General features: G+C 39.4%; 2 protein-coding genes across 4 annotated transcripts in view; one reads left to right on the top strand and one right to left on the bottom strand.

The window, feature by feature from the left end:
• REC114 (REC114 meiotic recombination protein) overlaps positions 1-19,745 on the top strand; it is a 137,572-nt gene extending 117,827 nt beyond the window's left edge. Inside the window, exons 4-7 of one of the 2 annotated variants that reach the window (XM_054531655.1) lie at positions 219-302; positions 10,659-10,871; positions 16,082-16,168; positions 19,478-19,742. In XM_054531655.1, the coding sequence (XP_054387630.1) occupies positions 219-302; positions 10,659-10,871; positions 16,082-16,168; positions 19,478-19,642 (549 nt within the window). In that variant the 3' untranslated portion in view covers positions 19,643-19,742. Of the gene's footprint in view, positions 1-218; positions 303-10,658; positions 10,872-16,081; positions 16,169-19,477 lie in introns of both variants that reach the window. The other variant, XM_002825645.4, reaches the window with a different exon arrangement.
• The window catches only part of NPTN (neuroplastin), a 77,845-nt gene continuing 73,364 nt past the window's right edge, over positions 19,739-24,219 (bottom strand). For both annotated transcript variants that reach the window (XM_009250007.4, XM_054531654.2), the window contains one exon: positions 19,739-20,755. The gene's annotated coding sequence lies outside the window, so the exon portion shown is untranslated. The remainder of the gene's footprint in view (positions 20,756-24,219) is intronic.

Raw genomic sequence — 24,219 nt, forward strand, 5'->3', positions numbered from 1 at the left:
AAAAAAGTTGTCTTATGTTCCTCATGCAGGAAAAGCACCAGGACATTGAGGACTTAGTATAAGGGTCATCCTTGGCAACTGGTTTTATTGAGTCATTGCTACTATGTTTGAGTTACACAATAAATAAATATACAACTTTCTAACAGGAAGTAGCTGCAGCCATAGCTATTCTTCATATTTTTGTTTTTGTTGCTAATTTTTGCCTAATTTTGTTTCAGGAAGGGTTTTCACTCATTGGTAGCAAGGACTGGTTGAAGATTGTAAGACGCGTGGATTGTCTGTTGTTTGGAACAACGATAAAGGCAAGATTTAAGCTAACGATCATACTCTTCTCATCTTCTATGTGTGTATGTTGGGGAGGTGTTTGGGGGCATCTATTGGTAGGTGATGGGTACTGGGAAGAATACAAATGTTTAAGAAAGGTTTGTACTATGAGCAAAACATGAAACAAGGACCGTAGAGAGGCAGAAGCCTCATTAGCAGGAGGACATTGCTAAGGAGTCAGGCTCTGATGGATTTATCAATATGCGTCTGATGGAGCTGTGCAGCCATTCTCTATCCCCCAAGCACAAATCGGAAGTGGAGTACATCATTTGTCTTGCTATTTGGATGTTTTAAAAGGTGTATATCTTCAAATGATTCAGTGAATATGTATTTTCATTTTTTCTCTTTTTAATATTAAAAAATTTCCCTTTTACTTGCTTTCTAGCTGTATTGTGTAAAGAATGATCCTCATCAAAGAAACATTCATATTAATCACCTGGATCATTTTCCTTCAAAAATAACTATGAAAACCAATCTGTTAACATTCATGGAGTAGATAATATTGAAATTTAAGTGAAAGATACTAATTTTTGAGGGACTCAGACTCTGAGAGTTAGATGATTATCTAGTGGAGGGGTATTAACCTGGGGTACACAGACCCCAGAGTCTCCATAGAATTCAGGGGGTCCATGAACTTCCATGGATTTTCACTGACCTCTAATTGAAATTTATCATTTCCTTCCACTATGAAGGTAAGGCCAGCAGACCACAGTAGTTTTAGACCTTCTCACTAATGGAAATCACAGATACTTTCATATCACATTTCAGTTGTTTCTGACATCTCAAATGTTTATGCTCATCACTACCTCAAAATTAAGGTGTTTATTAGTCCTCCTACTAGATCTTTATTATCAAATACATTAATAAAGAAGCATATATATTAGTTCACAAATTAGTGCCTTAATATTGTAATAAACTAATTCGGTATAATTGGTTTCTTTGTAAACTTGTGCATTTTGTGTGATTAAAAACATTGTTCTGAGAAGGGGTCCACTGGCTTACCAGATTGCTGCAGGGATCCAGAGCGCACACTCCAAAATGTTCAAGAACCCGTTTTGTTTCCCATATAAGGAAAGTAACTTATGCCAATAGCCCAGGTTATGACTAGCTATCAGAGAACCAGGCTGCCCTTTGATCTTTGGACTTAGCTCCAGACCATATCATACTGAATGAATGTATAGAGCTCTGAAAAAGTTATACCATGCTGTATGTTTGATATTTGAGTTTTAAATTTTTCTAAATATACATTATTACTAAAATTTTAAACTAACTACAAAGAGCAAAATAAAAATCAACCATAATTTGACCACTCAAAAATAATTATTAATATTCTGAAGGTTTTACTAAGCATATATACTATATCAGTTAGGATTGTGTTCAGATGCATGTAAGAGAAAAATCAGCTATAATGGCCTAAAAAACCAGATTTCTTTTTTTTCACTTAAAAGGAAATCTAGGCTGGGCATGGTGGCTCATGCCTGTAATCCCAGCATTTTGGGAGGCCAAGACGGGTGGATCACCTTTAGTCAGGAGTTCAAGACCAGCCTGGACAACATGGTGAAACCCCTTCTTTACTAAAAATACAAAAATTAGCCAGGGGTGGTGGTAGGTGCCTGTAATCCCAGCTACTTGGGAAGCTGAGGCGAGAGAATTGCTTGAACCTAGGAGGCAGCGGTTGCAGTGAGACAAGATCACACCACTACATTCCAGCATGGGTGACACAGCAAGACTCCGTCTCAAAAAAAAAGAAAAAAGAAATCTAGAAACAGGCCCTTGCTAGCATCCTCCAGCAACTCAACAGTGTCCAGGTCGGCATCTCGGTAATTCTCCTGGCCTCTCCCTCTTGGGTGCAGAATGGTTGCTGCAGCTCTACTGTATTTCCATAGAAGGAAGGTCAGCATCACCTGGCCCTTTTATAAGGAAAGCATCCACTTTCCTATATAGCTCTCCACCACCCACAACCCCCAGAAGATGCCTGCTTATGTGTCATGGACCAGTGTAATATGGCTGTCCCAAACTGCAAAGATTAGGAAAATGAGCGTTTGACGTTTCCAGCCCCTCTTGTGGATTGGCTTGTGCTAATTGAGTATCCACCATATAGATAATTTATAAAATGGGGATTATAGTACTTTGCATCCTGTTCTTTTTATCAGGAACATTATACCAAGTCATTAGATAGTCTCTGAAAGAAAACACCCATAATGGCTTGGTAGCATGTTATTGTTTGGATGCACTAGGGTTTAACTCATCACTAATTTTTCACTATTATAAAAATGTTCTGATTTTCATAAGGATTTATTTACAGGGTTCTTGAGATAGAAGTCCTAGAAGTATACACTTTTTTAAAAAAAAATAAATTTGCCCTCCCGATAGGTTGTCCCTGCTTCTACTGTACTGGCAATGTGTAAGAATGTTCATTTATCCAAATCCTCTCCAACATGGTGATACAATTTAAATTCAAAAACTAGTTTCTAATTTGACAGGCAGAAATGAGCATATTCCTTTAATTTGCATTTCTTGTTAAAACTGATGAGAATGGTAATGTAACATTTGTATTTCTTCTGTGAATCACCTGTCTACTTCTTTTGCCTAGTTTTTCTCTTCTTCAAACTATGTATAATTTGTGTAGCTATATAATTTTATATATTTGTGTACATACTGTATGCACAAACTTTTTAAACATTTAAAACTAGGAACCATTTGCCTGTTACTGTCAATGGTTTTTTTTGTTTGTTTTTTTTTGAGACGGAGTTTCGCTCTTGTTGCCTAGGCTGGAGTGCAATGGCGCGATCTCAGCTCACTGCAACCTCCTCCCGGGTTCAAGCGATTCTCCTGCCTCAGCCTCCTGACTAGCTGGGATTACAGGCATGTGCTACCACACCCAGCTAATTTTGTATTTTTAGGAGAGACAGGGTTTCTCCATGTTGGTCAGGCTGGTCTCAAACTCCCGACCTCAGGTGATCTGCCCGCCTCAGCCTCCCAAAGTGCTGGGATTACAGGTGTGAGCCACCACATCTAGCTGTAAATGGTATTCTTTATCCCAAATATATTTTCAGCCAGTTATTATTGGATTTTTTTCTGAATTAGTTTAAATTTAACCTCCTTACTAAACTTTTATTAACTGTTTATTTTTTTTAATTTCTAGGAAAGTGTTTTTATAACTTACAGACAATTGTATTTCTTTCCAATGATTTATATTTTTTATTACTTTCCCCAGCTTACCGAATCGTCTAGATCTCCCAGAATGCTGTAATCATAGGGTTATAGTATCTTTGACGTCTTCCTGACTTGCATGGGAAGTAGTGTTTAGACATTAACTCCATCTCTGGCTGTTAACTGGCTTTTTTTTTTTTTTTTTTTTTTTTTTTTTTGAGAAGAGTCTAATTCTGTCACCCAGGCTGGAGCAGTGTTGTGATCTCTGCTCACTGCAGCCTCAACCTTCAGGGCTCAAGCAATCCTCCCGCCCCATCCTCCTGAGTAGTTAGGACCACAGGAGTGTGCCACCACGCCTAGCTAATGGTCGGATATTCTTTATCATGTAAGGGAGATTCTCTTTCAATTATAGTTTATTTAATACCTTTATCAGGATTACATATCATTTTATCAAATGCTTTTTGACAAGTATTAAGATCATGGGTTTTTTCCTCCTTTGATCTATTGACCTGATGTAATATGTTGACATTGAACCAACAGATTCTTCTTTTGCCCTACCTGGCAAAGAGTATCTCTGGTGCTTCTTGGCTTGGATAACTTTTAGTTTTCAAGTATTTTGCCAAAACACTATTATTTAATTGACAAATGGAAGAAGTAAAATTTTCATTCCTTTTATAGCAATTTAATATAAATTTTGTGAGTAGTAAACATTATATTTCTTTTCTCTCTGAACTGAAATAAGTAGGTTGAATAAATTCTGCCTACTTATAAGGTAGGCTTCCCTTTTTCCAGCAATTCTGATCAAATAGGGGGCTAACAATAGACATATAATTCCTTATCTTAAGGGCACTTTGGCTCAAAGAAGGAAACCAAACAACCACTGTCCTCTTTACTTCTCACTCCCAGTAACTCACTGAGGAGTTTTTAAAATGATTTCGTCTAGCCAAGGCTTTGAGTATTACCTTTTAGTTTCAAAGCAAAGAATCAAAATGCTGAAGTACCTTCTCTGGTTAAGACCTTTTTCTGTACTTCCACATTTTCTATAGTAAAGAAATTCACAATTAGTGGTGGGGAAAACTGCTTCGGTTGGGGTCTTAGTGGTAATGGAAAATTTTGTACCAATCTGGGTGATGAATCTAAAACCAGCGGGAAAACCCACTGGGTTTTTAGGAGGCCTCTAGTGTCTCCTTGGCTCTCTATGTCGTGTTAACTGGGCTCCACATTTTCCAGGGCATGACGATGCCTTGGAACACCTACTGTGGAGCCTGTGGTCTAAGCATCTCTGTATGGAGATGCTATTCATACCTGTGAGCCAGCACTTAGTAGGCCTAATCCCTTTGTGAGTACATGGAGATAAGTGAAAAGAGATAAGCACTTATCCTTAAATTTGCTTCCTTGAGTCTGTATTAGTTGTTATAACTTGAAATTAAGTGTTCTGAAGGAGGGTAGGTGCAACTTTACATGTAAGCCACCACTTCACCACTTCAGATACAGTAATTATGAGCCCATCTTCTTAGGTGATAGAAACTAGAGACTGTATATTTGGCGAAGTTCGTGATTGTTGGTATACTTGAGAACTTTTCACTTCACAGCAAGAAGCTCTTTCTGACTTTTAATTATGGCATAACAATAAATCTCATCAAGACTTTCAATCTTTAGCAGTCCCTCTGGTTAACCCAGTGGAAAGTTTTCCATTATGGTAACCTATGGCATTGAGGATATAGGATGGAGATACAACTGATTTTCAGATTTTTCCTGATGTACCTGGGTTTTATCTTGGATCCACATGCATTGAAGTGGTATTTCTGGCTTTAGATGATAAGCTCAAATTCTAAAATTTTTACAGAAGCAAACATGGAACAAGACTTCAGTTAGGCTATTAGACATGTAACCTACTCTGTTGCTTTTTTGGAATTATACTCCAAAAAAAACCCTAGCTATCCAAACTGATTATTATATACATTCACATATATAACTGGTCTCAGGTTTTTGCCCTGCTTGTATGCTTAGTGTCTGCTTGTGCATACAGCTTTTTAAAGCTAGCTATGAAGTACAGTTGCTGATGTCACTGTCAGAAGGTTAATCGCAGAATCCTAATAGCTAATATAAGGGTACTTCATATAGATGTCTTCATATAGAGTCTGTTGGAAACAGCTAAATAACTGTAAACAAGAAATCAGTTTAATTTCACAAAAGAAGATTCATAGTAGTATTATAGACTGAATGTATAGGTTTCTTATCAGTTCTTTTCCCTTCCTCAGGGAAGGTTAGCTTTCAATGACTCTTGATAATTTGGGGATTATCCATCCAAGAGGAAAATGGCTAAGGGCATGAATAGGTAATACACTAAAAGAAAAAATACAAATGACCAATAAGCATAAGAAAGATAGTCAACCTCACTTGTAATCAAAGAAATGAAATTTTTAAAAAACTGTGTTAACCTAGTATGTTGACAAAAATTTAAAAACAGAATCCTTAGTGTTGGAGGGAAATGGGCACATAGATTCTTGGTGGGAGTAAATCAGCCCTGTCTTGCCACAGGGGAGTTAGGCATTATGTACCAAAATATGAATTACACACATCCTTTGACCCAGCAAGTCTGCTTTTAGGCATGTATACACAAAGATGTATGTATAAGAGTGCTTGTTAAAGCTTTGTGGTTTATAATAGGAACAAAGGCTGGAAATAACCTAAATGTTCATCCATAGGGGGCCAGTTAAATAAAGGAATACTCTTCAGCCATTCAAAGTAATGAGGCTTCTATTACTTCTATTTTTATATATTTGATGTTAAATTAAAAATTATGTTATAGAACAGCAATGTATTTTATATACACACATACAATATATAACCTATAAAAATATATTTATCAGTGAACTCATTTTCGATAAAAGTGCCAAGAACATACCCTGAGGGAAAAGACAGTCTCTTCAATAAAGAGTTCTGGGAAATTGCTGAGGCTGGAGAATCGCTTGAACCCGGGAAGTAGAGGTTGCGGTGAGCCAAGATTGTGTCATTGGACTCCAGCCTGGGCAACAAGAGCAAAACTGTCTCAGGAGAAAAAAAAAAAAGAGTTCTGGGAAACTGGTATCTATGTGCAGAAGAATGAAACAAGACTCCTATCTTTCACCATATACAAAAATCAAATAAAAATGGATTAAATACTTAAATCGAACACCTCAAACTATGAAAACTACTATAAGAAAACATTGAGGAAACTCTCCAGGACATTGATCTGGGCAAAAATTTCTTGAGTAATACCCCACAAGTGTAGACAACCAAAGCAAAAATGGACAAAGGGGATCACTTTAAGTTAAAAAGCTTCTGCACAGCAAAGTAAAGAGACAACCCACAGAAGGGGAGAAAATATTTACAAACTACCCATATAACAAGGGATTAATAACCAGAATGTATAAGGAGCTCAGACAACTCAATAGGGAAAAAAAATCTAATAATCTGATTAAAAAATGGGCAAAAGATTTGAATAGACATTTCTCAAAAAGCAAATGGCAAACAGGTATATGAAAAGGTGATCAACATCACTGATCATCAGAGAAATGCAAATCACAACTACAATGAGATATCATCTCACTCCAGTTAAAATGGCTTTTATCCAAAAGACAGGCAATAACAAATGCAGGAGAGGATGTGGTGAAAAGGGGACCCTCTTAAATGGTTGGTGGGAATGTAAATTAGTACAATCATTATGGAGAACAGTTTGGACGTTCCTCAAAAAACTAAAAATAGAGCTACCATATGATCCAGCAATACTACTGCTGGATATATACCCAAAAGAAAGGAAATCAATATTATCAGGATATCTGCACCCCCATGTTTGTTGCAGCACTATTCACTATAGCCAAGATATGGAAGCAACCTAAGTGTTCATCAGCAGATAAATGGACAAAGAAAATGTGGTACTTATACACAAGGGAGTACTATTCAGCCATAAAATAGCCATACGCAGAATGGGTATAACTGGCTAGCCATACGCAGAAATACAAAAATTAATTCAAGATGGATTAAAGACTTAAATGTAAAACCAAACACTATAAAAATGCTGGAAGACAACCTAGGCAGTACCATCCAGGACACAGGCACAGCCAAAGATTTCGTGACAAAGATGCCAAAAGCAATTGCAACAAAAGCAAAATAGGATCTAATTAAACCAAAGAGCTATGCACAGCAAAAGAAACTATCAACAAAGTAAACACAAAACCTATAGAATAGGAGAACATTTTTGCAAACTATGCATATGACAAAGGTCTAATATCCAGCACCTACAAGGAACTTAAATTTACAAGAAAAAAACAACTCCATGAGAAAGTGGGAAAAGGACATGAATAGACACTTTTTTTTTCTTTTTTCTTTTTTGAGATGGAGTCTTGCCATTGCCAGGCTGGAGTGCGGTGGCATGCTCTAGGCTCACTGCAACCTCCACCTCCCGGGTTCAAGTGATTCTTCTGCCTCAGCCTCCCGAATAGCTGGGACTACAGGCATGCGCCACCATGCCCAGCTAATTTTTGTGTTTTTACTAGAGACAGGGTTTCATCATGTTGGCCAGGATGGCCTCGATCTCTTGACCTTGTGATCCTCCTGCCTCGGCCTCCCAAAGAGCTGGGATTATAGGCATGAGTCACTGTGCCCAGCCTGAATAGATACTTTTTAAAAGTAAGACATACATGCAGCCAACAACTATATGAAAAAAAGCTCAGTATTACTGATCATTAGAGACATGCAAATCAAAACCAGTGAGATACCATCTCATACCATTCAGAATGACTATTACTAAAAAGTAAAAAAATAACAGATGCTGGCAGGTTGTGCTTATATACTGTTGGTGGGAGTGTAAATTAGGTCAGCCATTGTGGAAGACAGTGTGGCAATTCCTCAAAGACCTAAAACACCATCTGACCCAGCAATCCCGTTACTTGGTATATAATCAAAGGAATATAAATCACTCTGTAATATTGACACATGCACATGCATGTTCTTTGTGGCACTATTCACAATAGCAAAGACATGGAATCAACCTAAGTGCCCATCAATGATAGACTAGAAAAAGAAAATGTACATACACACTATGGAGTACTATGCAGCCATAAAAACATGAAATATTTTTTGCAGGGACATGGATGGAGCTGGAGGCCATTATCCCTAGCAAACTAACACAGGAACAGAAAACCAAATACCACAAGTTCTCACTTATAAGTGGGAGCTAAATGATGAGAACACATGAATACATAGAGGGGAGCAACACACACCGGGGCCTTTTGGAGGGTAGAGGAAGGAGAGGATCAGGAAAAATAACAAATGGGTACTAGGCTTAATACCTGGGTGATGCAATAATCTGTACAACAAACTCCCATGACACAAGTTTACCCATGTAAAAAACCTGCACTTGGACCCTTGAACTTAGAATAAAAGTTAAAAAAAAAAAAAATTATGAGATCTTGTTACTTGCAACAACATGGATGGAACTGGGGGTCATTATGTTAAGTGAAATAAACCAGGCACAGAAAGACAAACATCACATATTCTCACTTATTTGTGGGATCTAAAAATCAAAACAATTGAACTCGTGGAGGTAAAGAGTAGAAGGATGGTTGCCAGAGGCTGGGAAGGGGTAGTGGGGATGGTTAATGGGTCCAAAAAAAGAATGAACAGGACCTAGTATTTGATAGCACAACAGGATGACGATAATGGAAATTTTTAAATACGAGTATGGTTGGATTGTTTGTAACACAAAGGATAAGTGCTTGAGGGGATGGATACCCCATTTTCCATGATGTGGTTATTACTCATTGAATGCCTGTATCAAAACATCTCATGTACCTCATAAATATATACACCTATGTACCTAAAATTTTAGAAATTAAATATACATGTGTTTGTATATATTCTTTTATACACCCACAGATACATATGACTCTTCACATTTTTTCCAATGTTGGATACCATAATGATAATGGATTATTTTTATATTCAGGGGAAAAAATTAAATGAATTCAAATATAAAGAGTACCAAATACAGGCAGTGAAAAGGGGTAGTGGTGCCTATTCTTCTAAACATGATAGTTTACCATTATCTTAGCCATGCCAAGAGTTTTCTGTCATCTAAATATATGGCTTTACTTGATGGGTTTATTTAAATAGTATAAATTGTGAACAGGAAAATCAAGGACTATTTGCTTATAGGAACTTACAGGGTTTTGTTAACTGTAGTTAGGAGTGTTTTCAAGGTAGCAACATGGTATATATATTTCATGAGGGAAAAGGACTGTCACTGTGCTAAGCTTAGCATCTACATTTCTTTACGGAAGAAACTGATGAAAGGTATACAATATATACAGTCCTGTTTCGGAAGGCTTTTATGTAGGTTGACTCCTCTAAACTAGGCAGAGTAGTAGACTAGAAAAAAGGGAAACTATTCTAAAATGATTTTATGTTATTGTTATAATCTAGATGTTTTTGCACTTAGATGTTTTTATACTTGTAATCAAATAAGTTTGATGTAGTTGACAGATTTTTAAAATTTTTTAATTGCATCTGTCCCACATTTGCTAATTTGCCAAGGGATATGACTCATACAGCAAATTAAAGACAGCCTTTCACTATGCAACTTGTATGGTAGTCTGGCCTCTTTAAGGATAAAGGGTACTACAGATCATTAGCATGAGATCTATTAGCTTTGAGCATCTGCCTGTCACTCTTCCCCAGTACTGTTTAAGCTCACTGCCTTGTTTAACATAGTATCTACCTGGTTTGGTATTACTCAGTTTAGAAAAGTTTTGTTGAGCAGGACTATGCTTGCTGTATTATTATCCTCACAGATTTTTCACTTAAGGAATTAGAAGCTATGAAATCTTTATTCCAAAGCATGATAAAACACTAATCTGCAATCAGTATAGTGATCTTCCTTGTCTTTATGATATGACCTTTTCCATTGTTGCTGATGTCACTTCCCAGAGGGAAGTGAATTTTAGTATGATGAACAACTCCCAAACGGGGGAAGAAAATCAATTATTGGCTTTTCTATGCCTGCATCAATAAGTGAAGATGACTGTTCCCTTATCTATACCTCTTCCTCCGCCAAGCAAAGGAAACACTCAGTGGAAGACCCCAAAGTAAATAGTTATATGACGAGGGTCTCTCATGATAACTTTTGATTTGTCAAACAGGACAAGAGTCGCCTGTTTCGAGTACAGTTCAGTGGAGAGTCAAAGGAGCAGGCGCTGGAACACTGCTGCAGTTGTGTTCAAAAGCTGGCGCAATACATAACCGTTCAGGTGCCTGATGGAAACATCCAGGAGCTTCAGCTGATTCCTGGCCCACCCAGGGCAAGTGAAAGTCAAGAGAAGGATTCTGCAAAGAGTGTCCCACGGCAGCCTGGAGTAAGTAGGCTGATGTGTTGGTTATACAGGAAACATGACAATGCAGTGCACGATGAGTGGCCAAAATGACAGTGGAGTTTGTCAAGTCTGTTAGGTTTGTAGTTTAAAAAACATCTGTGTTGGGTGACTTTTTAAAATTGAGGTCGACACTCTTTGTAGCTCCCTATTCAGAAATTAGGGAGGGAGGAGTTCCAGCTGCATTCTGGGTGTCACTACAGAACAGTGGTTCTCAAAGCGTGGTCCATGAACCCTTCCCTAGGACCCTCCCTAGGGCCCACAAGGTCAAAATTATTTTTCTTTAAAGAAACAGTATCACTTGCCTTTTTCACTGTGTCAACATTTGAATTGATGACAGGCATCGTAAGGCTGCTGTCATCTCGTACAGATCAGGCAGTGGCACCAAACTGTACTAATAGTCATCATGTTCCAATCATTTGCAGTAAGAACAAACTAATGAAATAACCCTGCAGTCTGCAGTACCATGGCTGTCTCAAGGGAATGCACCTGTGTGACATCTGTATTTTGAACTAGCCTCTTTTTTCATAAAATACCATCATTATGTGAGAGAACAACAGACTATGGTCATTCAGATTTGGGTATCTGGCAGACATTTTCTCAAATCAGTGAAATGAACTATCACTTCAGGAAAACAGCTGATAGTATTTATTGAAAATGATAAAATTTAAGCTTCCAAGTGAAAATTAGAATCTTGAAAAACTTGTATCTGCCACATGAGCTTCACAACTTCCCAACCCGGAAGACTTTTCTAAAGGCGCTATTAATAAATGTGATTTACTTTTTTGTAAGTAATTACCTGATGAAATGTGTCAATATTTGAAAGATAGTATATTCAGTGAACCAGTATTGTCCAAATGACCGATGCCTGGATGCCTGAATGCCACAAAATTATACGTGAATGAAGAGCTATTCAAAAGTGTAAGATAGGCTAAAAGATTGTAATATAACAGTATAACAAGTTTATTGCTATGGTTTCAGATTCTATATTGCAACTTAACTTTAAGCAACTCACTCGTTGAGTTTTGGTGTTATATCAAGTAATATCCACAGTTATCTGAACAGGCTATTCTAAAATACCCCTCCCTTCTCCATCTACAATTTGTGTGAGGCCAGATTTTCTTCATGTCTTCAACCAAAGCAGCACATTACAGCAGACTGAATGCAGCAGCAGATAGAAGAATCTAGTCACCTTCTACTAAACTAGGTAGTAAAGAGATTTGCAAAAATCATTACATTTTGTTTTAGAAAAGTTATTTTCCATAAAATGTTTTCAACATTAATGTAAAGTGGGTTTATTATTTTTAATGAATATTTTTAAATTCAGTGTTAATTTCTAATATAAATACCAGATAAATGTAACTCAGAGGAAAGTTCTTTGAAGGCCTCATGAGGGGTCTTGCGATAAAAAAGTTTGAGACTCATGACTATAGAATTTCTCCCAGAAATATGTGTTCTGCATTTCTTTGGCACAGTTTCAAATATTGTTGGAATAAGCACCTACCTCTGCTCTTGAGATGAGATTCTACTTTCAAGCTGGGTTTTGCATTTGCTTTGAGAAGTGGTTTTTCCAAACCTGGTTTTCCATTACTTCATCATGTTAGTTTTCCTTAACCAAAACACCTCATTTTTGCTGTTTTGTCACTATGTTTCTTTTTTTTTTTTTTTTTTTTTTTTTTTGAGACAGAGTTTCGCTCTTGTTGCCCAGGCTGAAGTGTGCAAATGGCACGATCTCGGCTCACTGCAACCTTGCCTCCCAGGTTCAAGCCATTCTCCTGCCTCAGCCTCCTGAGTAGCTGGGATTACAGGCATCCGCCACCATGCCCAGCTAATTTTTGTATTTTTAATAGAGATGGGGTGGGGTTTCATTATGTTGGCCAAGCTGGTCTCGAACTCCTGACCTCAGGAGATCCACCCGCCTCGGCCTCCCAAAGTGCTGGGATTACAAGCATGAGCCACCGCACCCAGCTGTCACTAAGTTTCTTGTTACTCATAATTTGTCTAAGGTGAACATAAATTTTCATTATTTATTATAAAATCTTTTTCTTTAAGCAGGTGCTGCATGATTTCCTCTTGAATGTATTTAGTTTACCAAAGAGATTTTGGTGTTTTGAGTTCTTTCCCTTCGTTTGATTTTTGTGAAGATGTCTTAATGCTGAAGCTGCTTGCCTCAGAAACCCTGGATCTAGTTTCAAACAATAATGCTTCGTCTATATTCATCTCCTGCTATATTCCTTAAGAATCCCCTCCCTACAAATGGGTTGGTTGTTACAAGGTATTTTATTGCTTCCGATTTTTTGCCCTTTAGATTTTCATGTTTCACTGCCCATTAGATTCAGATGATAGTATAGTATACCCAGTGTATGGAGTGTAACAAAAACCAAAAGGGTTCCAGAATTTGGGAACTCAGTCTGGAATTCCTTATAAAGGTAATGAAGTCACATCACGCTAGAACCTCATCAGGCTACACAATTATCTAAGTATTACACATGCAAATAAATTGAAGTTGTAACATGCAGTAACAAATGCAGGCTGAGTTGTGAGCTACAGCCCCAGATGAAGGCTCCAGCTCTCTGATGTTAAAGACTGGTCCCAAATGTCTAGGTAGAAATACCTGAGAAGTGGTTAGTAAACTTTCATGCCTTTCTTGATTCTATTTTCAGGGACTCTTCTGAACTGTAATTGGGTGATTTGACTAAGATAGCATGATGTTGTGCAAAGACTACAGGTTTTGGTATCAAAATGGATCTAGGTTAGAATCCTGGCCCTATTTCTTAGTAGCTGTGTGATCTCACGGAAGCCAATTAGCCCCATCTGTAAAATGGTGAGATTAAAATGCTGTATAGAAAGCACCCAATACAATGCCTGGCAAATATAATCACAAAATCCATCATTACTATTATTGCCACCAATGTTACCCTTTCAGATGTGCCTTCCCTTGCAAATGAACAAATCAGCATCCTGGTCAATTAGCAAGGATCAGAACCTCCAGAGCCAAGAGAGGGCATGATAAGACAGTGTCTGAAGCTGCAGAGCAGATGACAAGTTAAAGCCATTGGATTAAATTCCACCAGGGTACAGACCTTGTGAGGCACCACCTAGAACATTCTAGTTTTCCTAATGGCAAAACATAAGGTTTGCCCTTAACTCTGTTGTACGAATTTTGGTAGCATGTGCTCTTTCTCAGAATCTGTCTTAAGAGGTACAAGCCATGGCCAAGTTCTGGTCATTTTGCTGCTCTCTTACATTCAGGTGTGTCATTTTTGTAATACCTATATATTTTTTAGTATAAAATAGTTGTTTCCTTCTTTGCAAATAGAGATAATTCTATTTCAAGTTCTTGAGTCATTTACTGGCTCATATTTTAGTTTTTGCTTTTCCTCAGCCTTGTAATTTTGTTAATTGTGGCTTAACCAGGCATTTCTCAACCTTAGCACTTCAAAGGCAACCAGCCCACCCCAAGGAGGGGCATGGGAAAGACAGTTAAGAGGATCGCAGTTCCTATGTGGACTCTTTCCTGTTAGCACAAAAAGTCCAGAAGAAAGTAGCTAGGGGACTCCAGCTACTGTGTGCACAGACTCTTCCATCTCTATGCTGTTGTAGAGGTGGACCATCTAATCCTAGAGCCCGCTAGCCTCAGGTGCTTCAGTTCCACTTTAGCTATTTTTTACAGTGTTTATGGCAGACAATTTTGGTTGACATCTTAGTTCTTTGTGTGAGCTGAAATGATAGGTATTCTAGGAAAGCATCAAATGTCATAGCTGAAGAAACACTAGGCACTAGAGTCTGCCTTGTTTTTACAGAGGAGAAAACTGAAGAAACTGAACAGAGAAATGGGGCTTGTCTAAGGGCTCTTGATTATAGAGTCCTTTGGCCATTTTGCTCATTTTTCGTTTTCTTGTCTTTGTTCTTTCCTTCCTCACTGTACCTCCACACTTCCTTTTTGTTGTTGTTGTTTGATGCTTCCAGGTCTGGTTTTCTGCTACCTACTGACTAGCAACCATCAGCTTCTCTGTAGGACAGAAGACAGAATTTGGCATCTCCCGTCTTCTGGTAGTCAGACTTGTTGCTGAAGGACAGAAGCGCCCTCCAAAGAGTGCTCTGTTTCCTCCCTGTATTGCACCATCAGCTCATACCTAGTGCAGGATCACCACTGCTCGTCTGGAGATTAGCACTGCAGCAGCCTCAGGTACCCAAGGCATATTGGGGCCTGAAGACATGTGGCTAGGAAGGAACGGAGGTAGGGCCCTTCATGCCTCCAGACCTCCTGCACCTTGTTCATTCCATTTGCCTGGAAAGCATCCCATGTCCTACCCGAGAACAACTTATTACCATAGACTCTCTCCAGATAACATCGACCTTAGAGCATCCCTGTACTTCCTGCTTAGCATACAGCCCTCCAGTTTACCCACTTCTCCGTGAACCTCCAGCACTTCCTGAGTTGCAAGATAATTCATGGTTTTACCTGTTAGGTTCTCACTAGGTTGTGGGCTTCCAGAGGGCAGGACTATCTTGTTCTTTGTAGCTCCTATCCCCATACCACCCCAGTGTCTAGTACGTAGGAGGCATAAACAGTCGTTGAAAGAAGATATCTGTAAGTTTTACTTACAGAAGAACTCATTCCTTCAGAATATCTAAAATGAGATTTTAAAAAAATCATTTTATTGAAAACATCAGTTGTCTTAAAATTATAGGAGTTTCCCCCCATTTTGCATTTCTGCAATGAACATGTATTACTTGAGCAATAATTTTTAGAGTGTGACAAATCATGATCAGAAGCTGGGGTCCGTCCACTGCATGCAGGCTGCCATGGTAACAGCACCTGGCCCACCCTCCAGCACCTGGTCCTGAATCCTAGGCTGGGCATCTGACAACAGAGGAATGCCCCAGTGTCTGACAGGAAGAAGCACTAACAGCCTGCCAGCTGCTGAGGAACATCAAATAGAGGTCAGGGCCGCAAATTTAAACTCAGTACTTCTGCTGTGGTAACTCAAGTAACCCTCCGTTTAAACCAGGACAGACCTATGCTGACAACCATTTTTACCACTCTTTGAACATGAATGCATATTTATGTTCAAAGAAATAGTGGTATTTTCTTTCTTTGAACATGAATGCATATTTCTGCTTCTTTAATGGCCTGTGGTATTTAAGATTACATTCAGCTAGTCTCCTTATTGCATGTTGTTTTATTCCAGTCCCACCAGCACTCAGAACAGCAAGTGTGTGTAACAGCGGGCACAGGCGCTCCAGACGGAAGGACCTCACTGACGCAGTTAGCTCAGGTAGAGCTTATTTCTGTGTTCAATTTTCTTGTCATGAGAAGCAGTGACCCCTAAGAATTTGTATCCCTTTGTTCACGGAGAGAAACTTCTAAAGCATTACTCTAAAAGGTGATAAAGACAGAGACAGGCCATTTTCATCTACCCCTTGCAGAGTAAGTTTTATTACAGTAAGTTGTGAGGTGAGACATGATGGCTGCAGGCACACAGTCAAGATCTACCCTCCTAAGGAAATAAAAAGAGGAAAAGTGGTTGAATGTCCAAGATAGAAAAATTTAATCACCACTTTCCCAAAAAAAGAATAAATGGAGGACTCCATTGTAATTATGGAAATGAAATTTGGGAACTATTTTAAGACAAATATCAAAATGAATGTGGATTCAGATCTACAACAGTTTCTATATGGGCAGATTGTTAGTACTCAGCTAAGGATGTGTAGAAACCCAGGAGGATTCAACTGTTAACTCAGACTTGCTTTCAGACAGCCCCTTGCCCCCTGCTGCAAAATCTCTTCATTCAAAACTATGGTTGTGTGATGTCCACTCTCCTCGGAGCTCTGCAAGGACTTTGTCTCCCCCTTACTGCATTCCTCATTGCAGGTGTTCAAGCCAGCAGCTTCTGCTTTCCACAGAATTCTGCATGGAATTCATCAATCTTCAAGTATGATTTTTTTTTTTTTTTTTTGAGGCAGGGTCTCACTGTGTCACCCAACAGGCTGGAGTGCAGTGGTGCGATCTTGGCTCACTGCAACCTCTGTCTCCTGGGTTCAAGTGATTCTCCTGCCTTAGCCTCCTGAGTAGCTGGGATTACAGGTGTGTGCCACCACGCCCAGCTAATTTTTGTATTTTTAGTAGAGACAGGGTTTCACTATGTTGGCCAGGCTGGTCTTGAACTCCAGACCTCAAGTGATTCCCCCACCTTGGACTCCCAAATTGCTAGGATTACAGGTGTGAGCCACTATGCCCGGCCAAATTTTCTTTTAATCCCTCTACTAAACTGTGCTATCAGTAGTTTAAAAAAAAGAAAAAGGGTTTTCTCCATCTGGCTTGCCACTAACTCAAAATAAATGGACAATCATATAGAATAAAAAACTCAAGAGATAGGAAGACTAAGAATTCATGTTCATTTCTTTTAATAACCCAGTAACTATGAAAAAAATTGTCCAGCAGCAGGACTGACTAATGCCCATATTTGCACTGGGGCGTTAGGGGCTAACTGAATCAGAGAAGCTGAGGAAAACAGAGCTGCAATAAAACAATAAGCAAGGCAGGGTGTGATGTCCTTATTTAGGAAATATCAATTGCTAGAAAAGGCATACCTTTGCCCAGTTTCTTTACATAGTATGGAAGAACCATATACAAATGAGAAAAAGCACGAAGCTTGGAGCTCAGATACATTACTTATTAGCTCTTATCTTTTGGACATGTCATTCTGTGTAAGTTGGCAAAACCTTTTGGAAGGCAATTTAGCAGTACATATCAAATTTAATATTATGTTAGCTATAATTTCATTTCAACTACACAAATATACATATGTTCATCACAATGCTTAAGAAACTGGAAACAACATAAATGTTCATTTAATAGGATATTAAGTGAGGTATAACCACAGATGGGATAGAAATGCAATTAATACAAGGGATGTAGGCCGCACATGGGTGGCTCATACCTGTAGTCCCAAGCACTTTCGGGGGGCTGAGGCAGGAGGATCATTTAAGGCCAGGAGTTGAAGACCAGCCTGGCCTAACATCATATTGAGACCGCATCTCTAAAAATAAACAAGTGCTGTATATCCCAAGTGAATTTCTGTTACAGAGTTCCTAGAGAAATAGCAGTTCTGTACTTGCACACTAAAGCATGCCATCCACAGAGAGAATGAAGCCACCTACCTCACAGAGTTAATGTGGGGAGTCAGTAAGATGACTGAGTCAGTGCACCAAAGTGGACCACACAGAACTGGAGCCCATCATCCTCATGGGGGACTGTGGATCCAGTGCTGCCAGATCTTCCAAATTGTCAAGATTTTTATTTGAACTCTCCTAATATTTAAATGTTGACAACTTATTCAACTGGTTTTAAAACACTGCAGGTTACCAAAGAAAACATACAGATGACAAATAAGCATGTGAAAAGATGCTCAACATTATTAGTCATTAGGCAAATGCAAATTAAGACCACAATGAGACATCCTGCAAACTTATTAGAATGCCTAAATTAAAAACAAAAACAAAAACTGACAATACCAAACCCCGGATGGGTGAGCAACTAAAACTCTCATCTACACTGCTAGTGGAATGTAAATGGGACAGCCACTATAGATGACAGTTTGGCAGTTTCTTACAAAATTAAATATACACTCACCACGACTCAATCCCAGGTATTTACTGAAGTGAAATGAAAACCTGTGTTCACACAAAAACCTGTAAGGGAATGTTTATAGCATCTTTATTCATAATTGCAAAAAATAAAACCCAAATGTCCTTCAACTGGAGAATAGGTAACCAAACTGTGGCACATCCATGCAATGTAATACTTACTCAGCAATAAAAATGAACTACTGCTATACTCAACATCATGGATTAATCCCAAATGTATTCATTATGCTAAGTGTAAGAAGCCAGATTCAACAGCGTATTATGATTTCATTTATATGACATTCTGAAAAAGGCAAAACTATATGGAGAAGAGATCAGTAGTTACTAAAGGTTTGGCGGTAATGGTTAGCACAAGGGTCACATAAGGGAATTTTTTTGGGAAGTGAAAGAAATGTTCTGTATTTTGATTGTGGTGACAGTTACATGACTATTTGTCAAAACTCACAGATGGCCAGAAAAAGACGCGTGTGAACTAATGTCCTTTGGGCAGTCTGTGGCCTCTTTCTTACATTCAGAATGCAGCTAGCACATAGTAGGCTGCTCACATCCACTCTGCCACCTATGCTATGGGGAAGATGAACTAAGCTAGTGGAGCTCATTCATTGATAGGTTTGTTTTCAATCCACAGGTTATCAGCACAGTATTCTTCATTAAAGTAGAATCTCAACTTTGCAAACATTTCATCAGTACATCTGAAATTCTTTCCTTAGAGCAACAAGATTATCTCACGTGCTATGTATATTCAGAAAACATATTAATATACAAAATTGTAAATGTAACAGTAAAACTATGTAAAGGAAGCCTGTAAAGCTAATTAACACCAATTTTTTTGGTGTGTATTTCGCTAATCTTTCCTTAAAGCACTATTTGCCTGTGTTCGATTAGCCAGGTATTGCTTTTACCTGTAATCTGTAACGACTTTTCTGGTATCCCTGCAGACTCTTCTGGCCTCGGAGGAGCTGCCCCGTGTCTATGAACAATCTGCATGGGGTGCAGAAGAGTTAGGCCCCTTCCTACGTTTGTGCCTTATGGATCAGAATTTCCCAGCATTTGTGGAAGAGGTAGAAAAGGAACTTAAAAAGCTGGCGGGTTTGAGAAATTAATGCTCTATATACATATATAACTAAGGAACTTCAAAGTATTGAAAATGTTTCCTCCTAAAATTAAAGAAGATATTAGAATAAAGAGTATTATCCAAACACCTTTTATCAATGTTTTATTTTTAAAAACAGGTGAATCCACTTTTTTATACATCATTGCACTTCAATAATTACACAAAACACACAAGTACATGCATCTACAGTTACGCACCGCATGAGAACCGTTAGGTTATAAAATCTATCATCAACCAGTAAATCAATGTGAAAAAATACAGTGTCAAACCAAAAAGTATAACTATAGTTGCATAGAATATCACCATGCTATAACATTTCAAGGCCATTGGAAACAAAAGAAAAATTATAAAAGTTTGCCTTGATTGAATGTACAAGAATAAGGTTCAACACATCAGTGCAAAAGGATTTATGAATTTACATGACTTAAGAAAAGATAATCACTTAAAAAGCAGTCATACGCATATACTGCAATTCATTATACCCATTCAGTGGACGGTTCCAGCTTATTAAAGTCACAGGTTAAGCCCTTAAAATTATAGATTTCAGTTTATATTACTCATCTTTATGTACCAGAACTGCACAATTTCCTCATCTGACAACATACAATAAGGAATGAATATCAGCAGCTTAAAAATGAAACAAGCATTTACTTTATTTTGGATTTCTCCCTCCCCAAAAATATAAATATATATATATATATTTATATACTGTATATATCTGTAGGTTTTGCTGTACTTTACAAAAATGTATCACTAGATGGCAGCAGTGCATTTTAGAGCTTTGCCAATTTAACAGCTGCATTAAGTAAAAAATGGCGCATGCATGATCTGATCCTCAGAGGACCTTTTCACTTCTATTTAAATATTTTAACAAAGGAAAAAAAGCAACATTCACAGCACATCAAGCCCAAAATAGTTTACACCTTCTACACTGAAGCATTGTTTAAAATGTACCTGGCTAGATCACCCTTAGGAGAGGCTAAATAAGGCATGCTTTAGACAGTCATTGTGGTGTTGCTCACTTGAAAGGGGAGAGAACCAAAGAGGTCCAAGCAGAAAATTTAGCAGGTCATGTTGCCACCAGTTTCAGGAACCTAAAGATCTGTAAAGAAATATGTATTTGGAAATTATAAAGGGATTATGCACTGTCACTCACAACTACACCGTGTGCCACACAAAACTTTGGTTCAAACAGCATGCTCAGGGATGTGGTGTGAAATTCTGATCTCCATGTGCCTAACAAGATGATGACATTCTGGCCCTGCTGCTACCTGGCCATTCCTGTTTTGCCCCTAGATGTGAGGTAAGACTAGTAGGCCTCTGGGAATAATCCACCTAAGAAGGTGACAATTTTCACCTCTTTGTAAAGATATAATAGTAGTGGAAAGTATTTATTTTAAAATATGTCTTCTGAAATGGCATTTATATAAACATGTGACACTGCACCTGATGGCGGGGCACACTGGCTCATGCCTGTAATCCCAGCACTTCTGGGAGGCTGAGTCAGGCGGATCACTTGAGGTCAGGAGTTCAAGACCACCCTGGCCAACATGATGAAACCCCATCTCTACTAAAAATACAAAATTTAGCTGGGCGTGGTGGTGGGCACCTGTAATCCCAGCTACTTAGGAGGCTGGGGCAGGAGAATTGCTTGAACCCGGGAGGCGGAGGTTGCAGTGAGCCGAGATCACACCACTGCACTCCAGCCTGGGCAAAAGAGTGAGACTCCATCTTAAAAAATCCAAACAACAGGTAGGGACGAGCCAAGATGGCCGAATAGGCACAGCTCCGGTCTACAGCTCCCAGCGTGAGCGACGCAGAAGACGGATGATTTCTGCATTTCCATCTGAGGTACCGGGTTCATCTCACTAGGGAGTGCCAGACAGTGGGCGCAGGTCAGTGGGTGCGTGCACCGTGCGCGAGCTGAAGAAGGGCGAGGCATTGCCTCACTCGGGAAGCGCAAGGGGTCAGGGAGTTCCCTTTCCTAGTCAAAGAAAGGGGTGACAGAAGGCACCTGGAAAATCGGGTCACTCCCACCCAAATACTGCGCTTTTCCGACTGGCTTAAAAAACGGCGCACCAGGAGATTATATCCCGCACCTGGCTCAGAGGGTCCTATGCCCATGGAGTCTCGCTGATTGCTAGCGCAGCAGTCTGAGATCAAACTGCAAGGCGGCAGCGAGGCTGGGGGAGGGGCGCCCGCCATTGCCCAGGCTTGCTTAGGTAAACAAAGCAGCCCGGAAGCTCGAACTGGGTGGAGCCCACCACAGCTCAAGGAGGCCTGCCTGCCTCTGTAGGCTCCACCTCTGGGGGCAGGGCACAGACAGACAAAAAGACAGCAGTAATCTCTGCAGACTTAAATGCCCCTGTCTGACAGCTTTGAAGAGAGCAGTGGTTCTCCCAGCACGCAGCTGGAGATCTGAGAACGGGCAGACTGCCTCCTCAAGTGGGTCCCTGACCCCTGACCCCCGAGCAGCCTAACTGGGAGGCACCCCCCAGCAGGGGCAGACTGACACCTCACACGGCCGGCCAGGTACTCCAACAGACCTGCAGCTGAGGGTCCTGTCTCTTAGAAAGAAAACTAACAAACAGAAAGGACATCCACACCAAAAACCCATCGGTACATCACTATCATCAAAGACCAAAAGTAGATAAAACCACAAAGATGGGGAAAAAACAGAGCAGAAAAACTGGAAACTCTAAAAAGCAGAGCGCCTCTCCTCCTCCAAAGGAATGCAGCTCCTCATCAGCAACAGAACAAAGCTGGACGGAGAATGACTTTGATGAGCTGAGAGAAGAAGGCTTCAGACGATCAAATTACTCCGAGCTACAGGAGGATATTCAAACCAAAGGCAAAGAAGTTGAAAACTTTGAAAAAAATTCAGAAGAGTGTGTAACTAGAATAACCAATACAGAGAAGTGCTTAAAGGAGCTGATGGAGCTGAAAACCAAGACTTGAGAACTACATGAAGAATTAAGAAGCCTCAGGAGCCGATGCGATCAAATGGAAGAAAGGGTATCAGCCCTGGAAGATGAAATGAATGAAATGAAGCGAGAAGGGAAGTTTAGAGAAAAAAGAATAAAAAGAAACGAGCAAAGCCTCCAAGAAATATGGGACTATGTGAAAAGACCAAATCTACGTCTGATTGGTGTACCTGAAAGTGATGGGGAGAATGGAACCAAGCTGGAAAACACTCTGCAGGATATTATCCAGGAGAACTTCCCCAATCTAGCAAGGCAGGCCAACATTCAGATTCAGGAAATACAGAGAACGCCACAAAGATACTCCTCGAGAAGAGCAACTCCAAGACACATAATTGTCAGATTCACCAAAGTTGAAATGAAGGAAAAAATGTTAAGGGCAGCCAGAGAGAAAGGTCGGGTTACCCTCAAAGGGAAGCCCATCAGACTAACAGCAGATCTCTCGGCAGAAACTCTACAAGCCAGAAGGGAGTGGGGGCCAATATTCAACATTCTTAAAGAAAAGAATTTTCAACCCAGAATTTCATATCCAGCCAAACTAAGCTTCATAAGTGAAGGAGAAATAAAATACTTTACAGACAAGCAAATGCTGAGAGATTTTGTTACCACCAGGCCTGCCCTAAAAGAGCTCCTGAAGGAAGCGCTAAACATGGAAAGGCACAACCAGTACCAGCCGCTGCAAAATCATGCCAAAATGTAAAGACCATCGAGACTAGGAAGAGACTGCATCAACTAACGAGCAAAATAACCAGCTGACATCATAATGACAGGATCAAATTCACACATAACAATATTAACTTTAAATGTAAATGGACTAAATGCTCCAATTAAAAGACACAGACTGGCAAATTGGATAAAGAGTCAAGACCCATCAGTGTGCTGTATTCAGGAAACCCATCTCACGTGCAGAGACACACATAGGCTCAAAATAAAAGGATGGAGGAAGATCTACCAAGCAAATGGAAAACAGAAAAAGGCAGGGGTTGCAATCCTAGTCTCTGATAAAACAGACTTTAAACCAACAAAGATCAAAAGAGACAAAGAAGGCCATTACATAATGGTAAAGGGATCAATTCAACAAGAAGAGCTAACTATCCTAAATATATATGCACCCAATACAGGAGCACCCAGATTCATAAAGCAAGTCCTGAGTGACCTACAAAGAGACTTAGACTCCCACACATTAATAATGGGAGACTTTAACACCCCACTGTCAACATTAGACAGATCAACGAGACAGAAAGTCAACAAGGATACCCAGGAATTGAACTCAGCTCTGCACCAAGCGGACCTAATAGACATCTACAGAACTCTCCACCCCAAATCAACAGAATATACATGTTTTTCAGCACCACACCACACCTATTCCAAAATTGACCACATACTTGGAACTCAAGCTGTCCTCAGTAAATGTAAAACAACAGAAATTATAACAAACTATCTCTCAGATCACAGTGCAATCAAGCTAGAACTCAGGATTAAGAATCTCACTCAAAACCGCTCAACTACATGGAAACTGAACAACCTGCTCCTGAATGACTACTGGGTACATAACGAAATGAAGGCAGAAATAAAGGTGTTCTTT

Source organism: Pongo abelii, chromosome 16, assembly GCF_028885655.2.
Source record: "Pongo abelii isolate AG06213 chromosome 16, NHGRI_mPonAbe1-v2.0_pri, whole genome shotgun sequence".
In the NCBI taxonomy this organism is placed as follows: Eukaryota; Metazoa; Chordata; class Mammalia; order Primates; family Hominidae; genus Pongo; species Pongo abelii.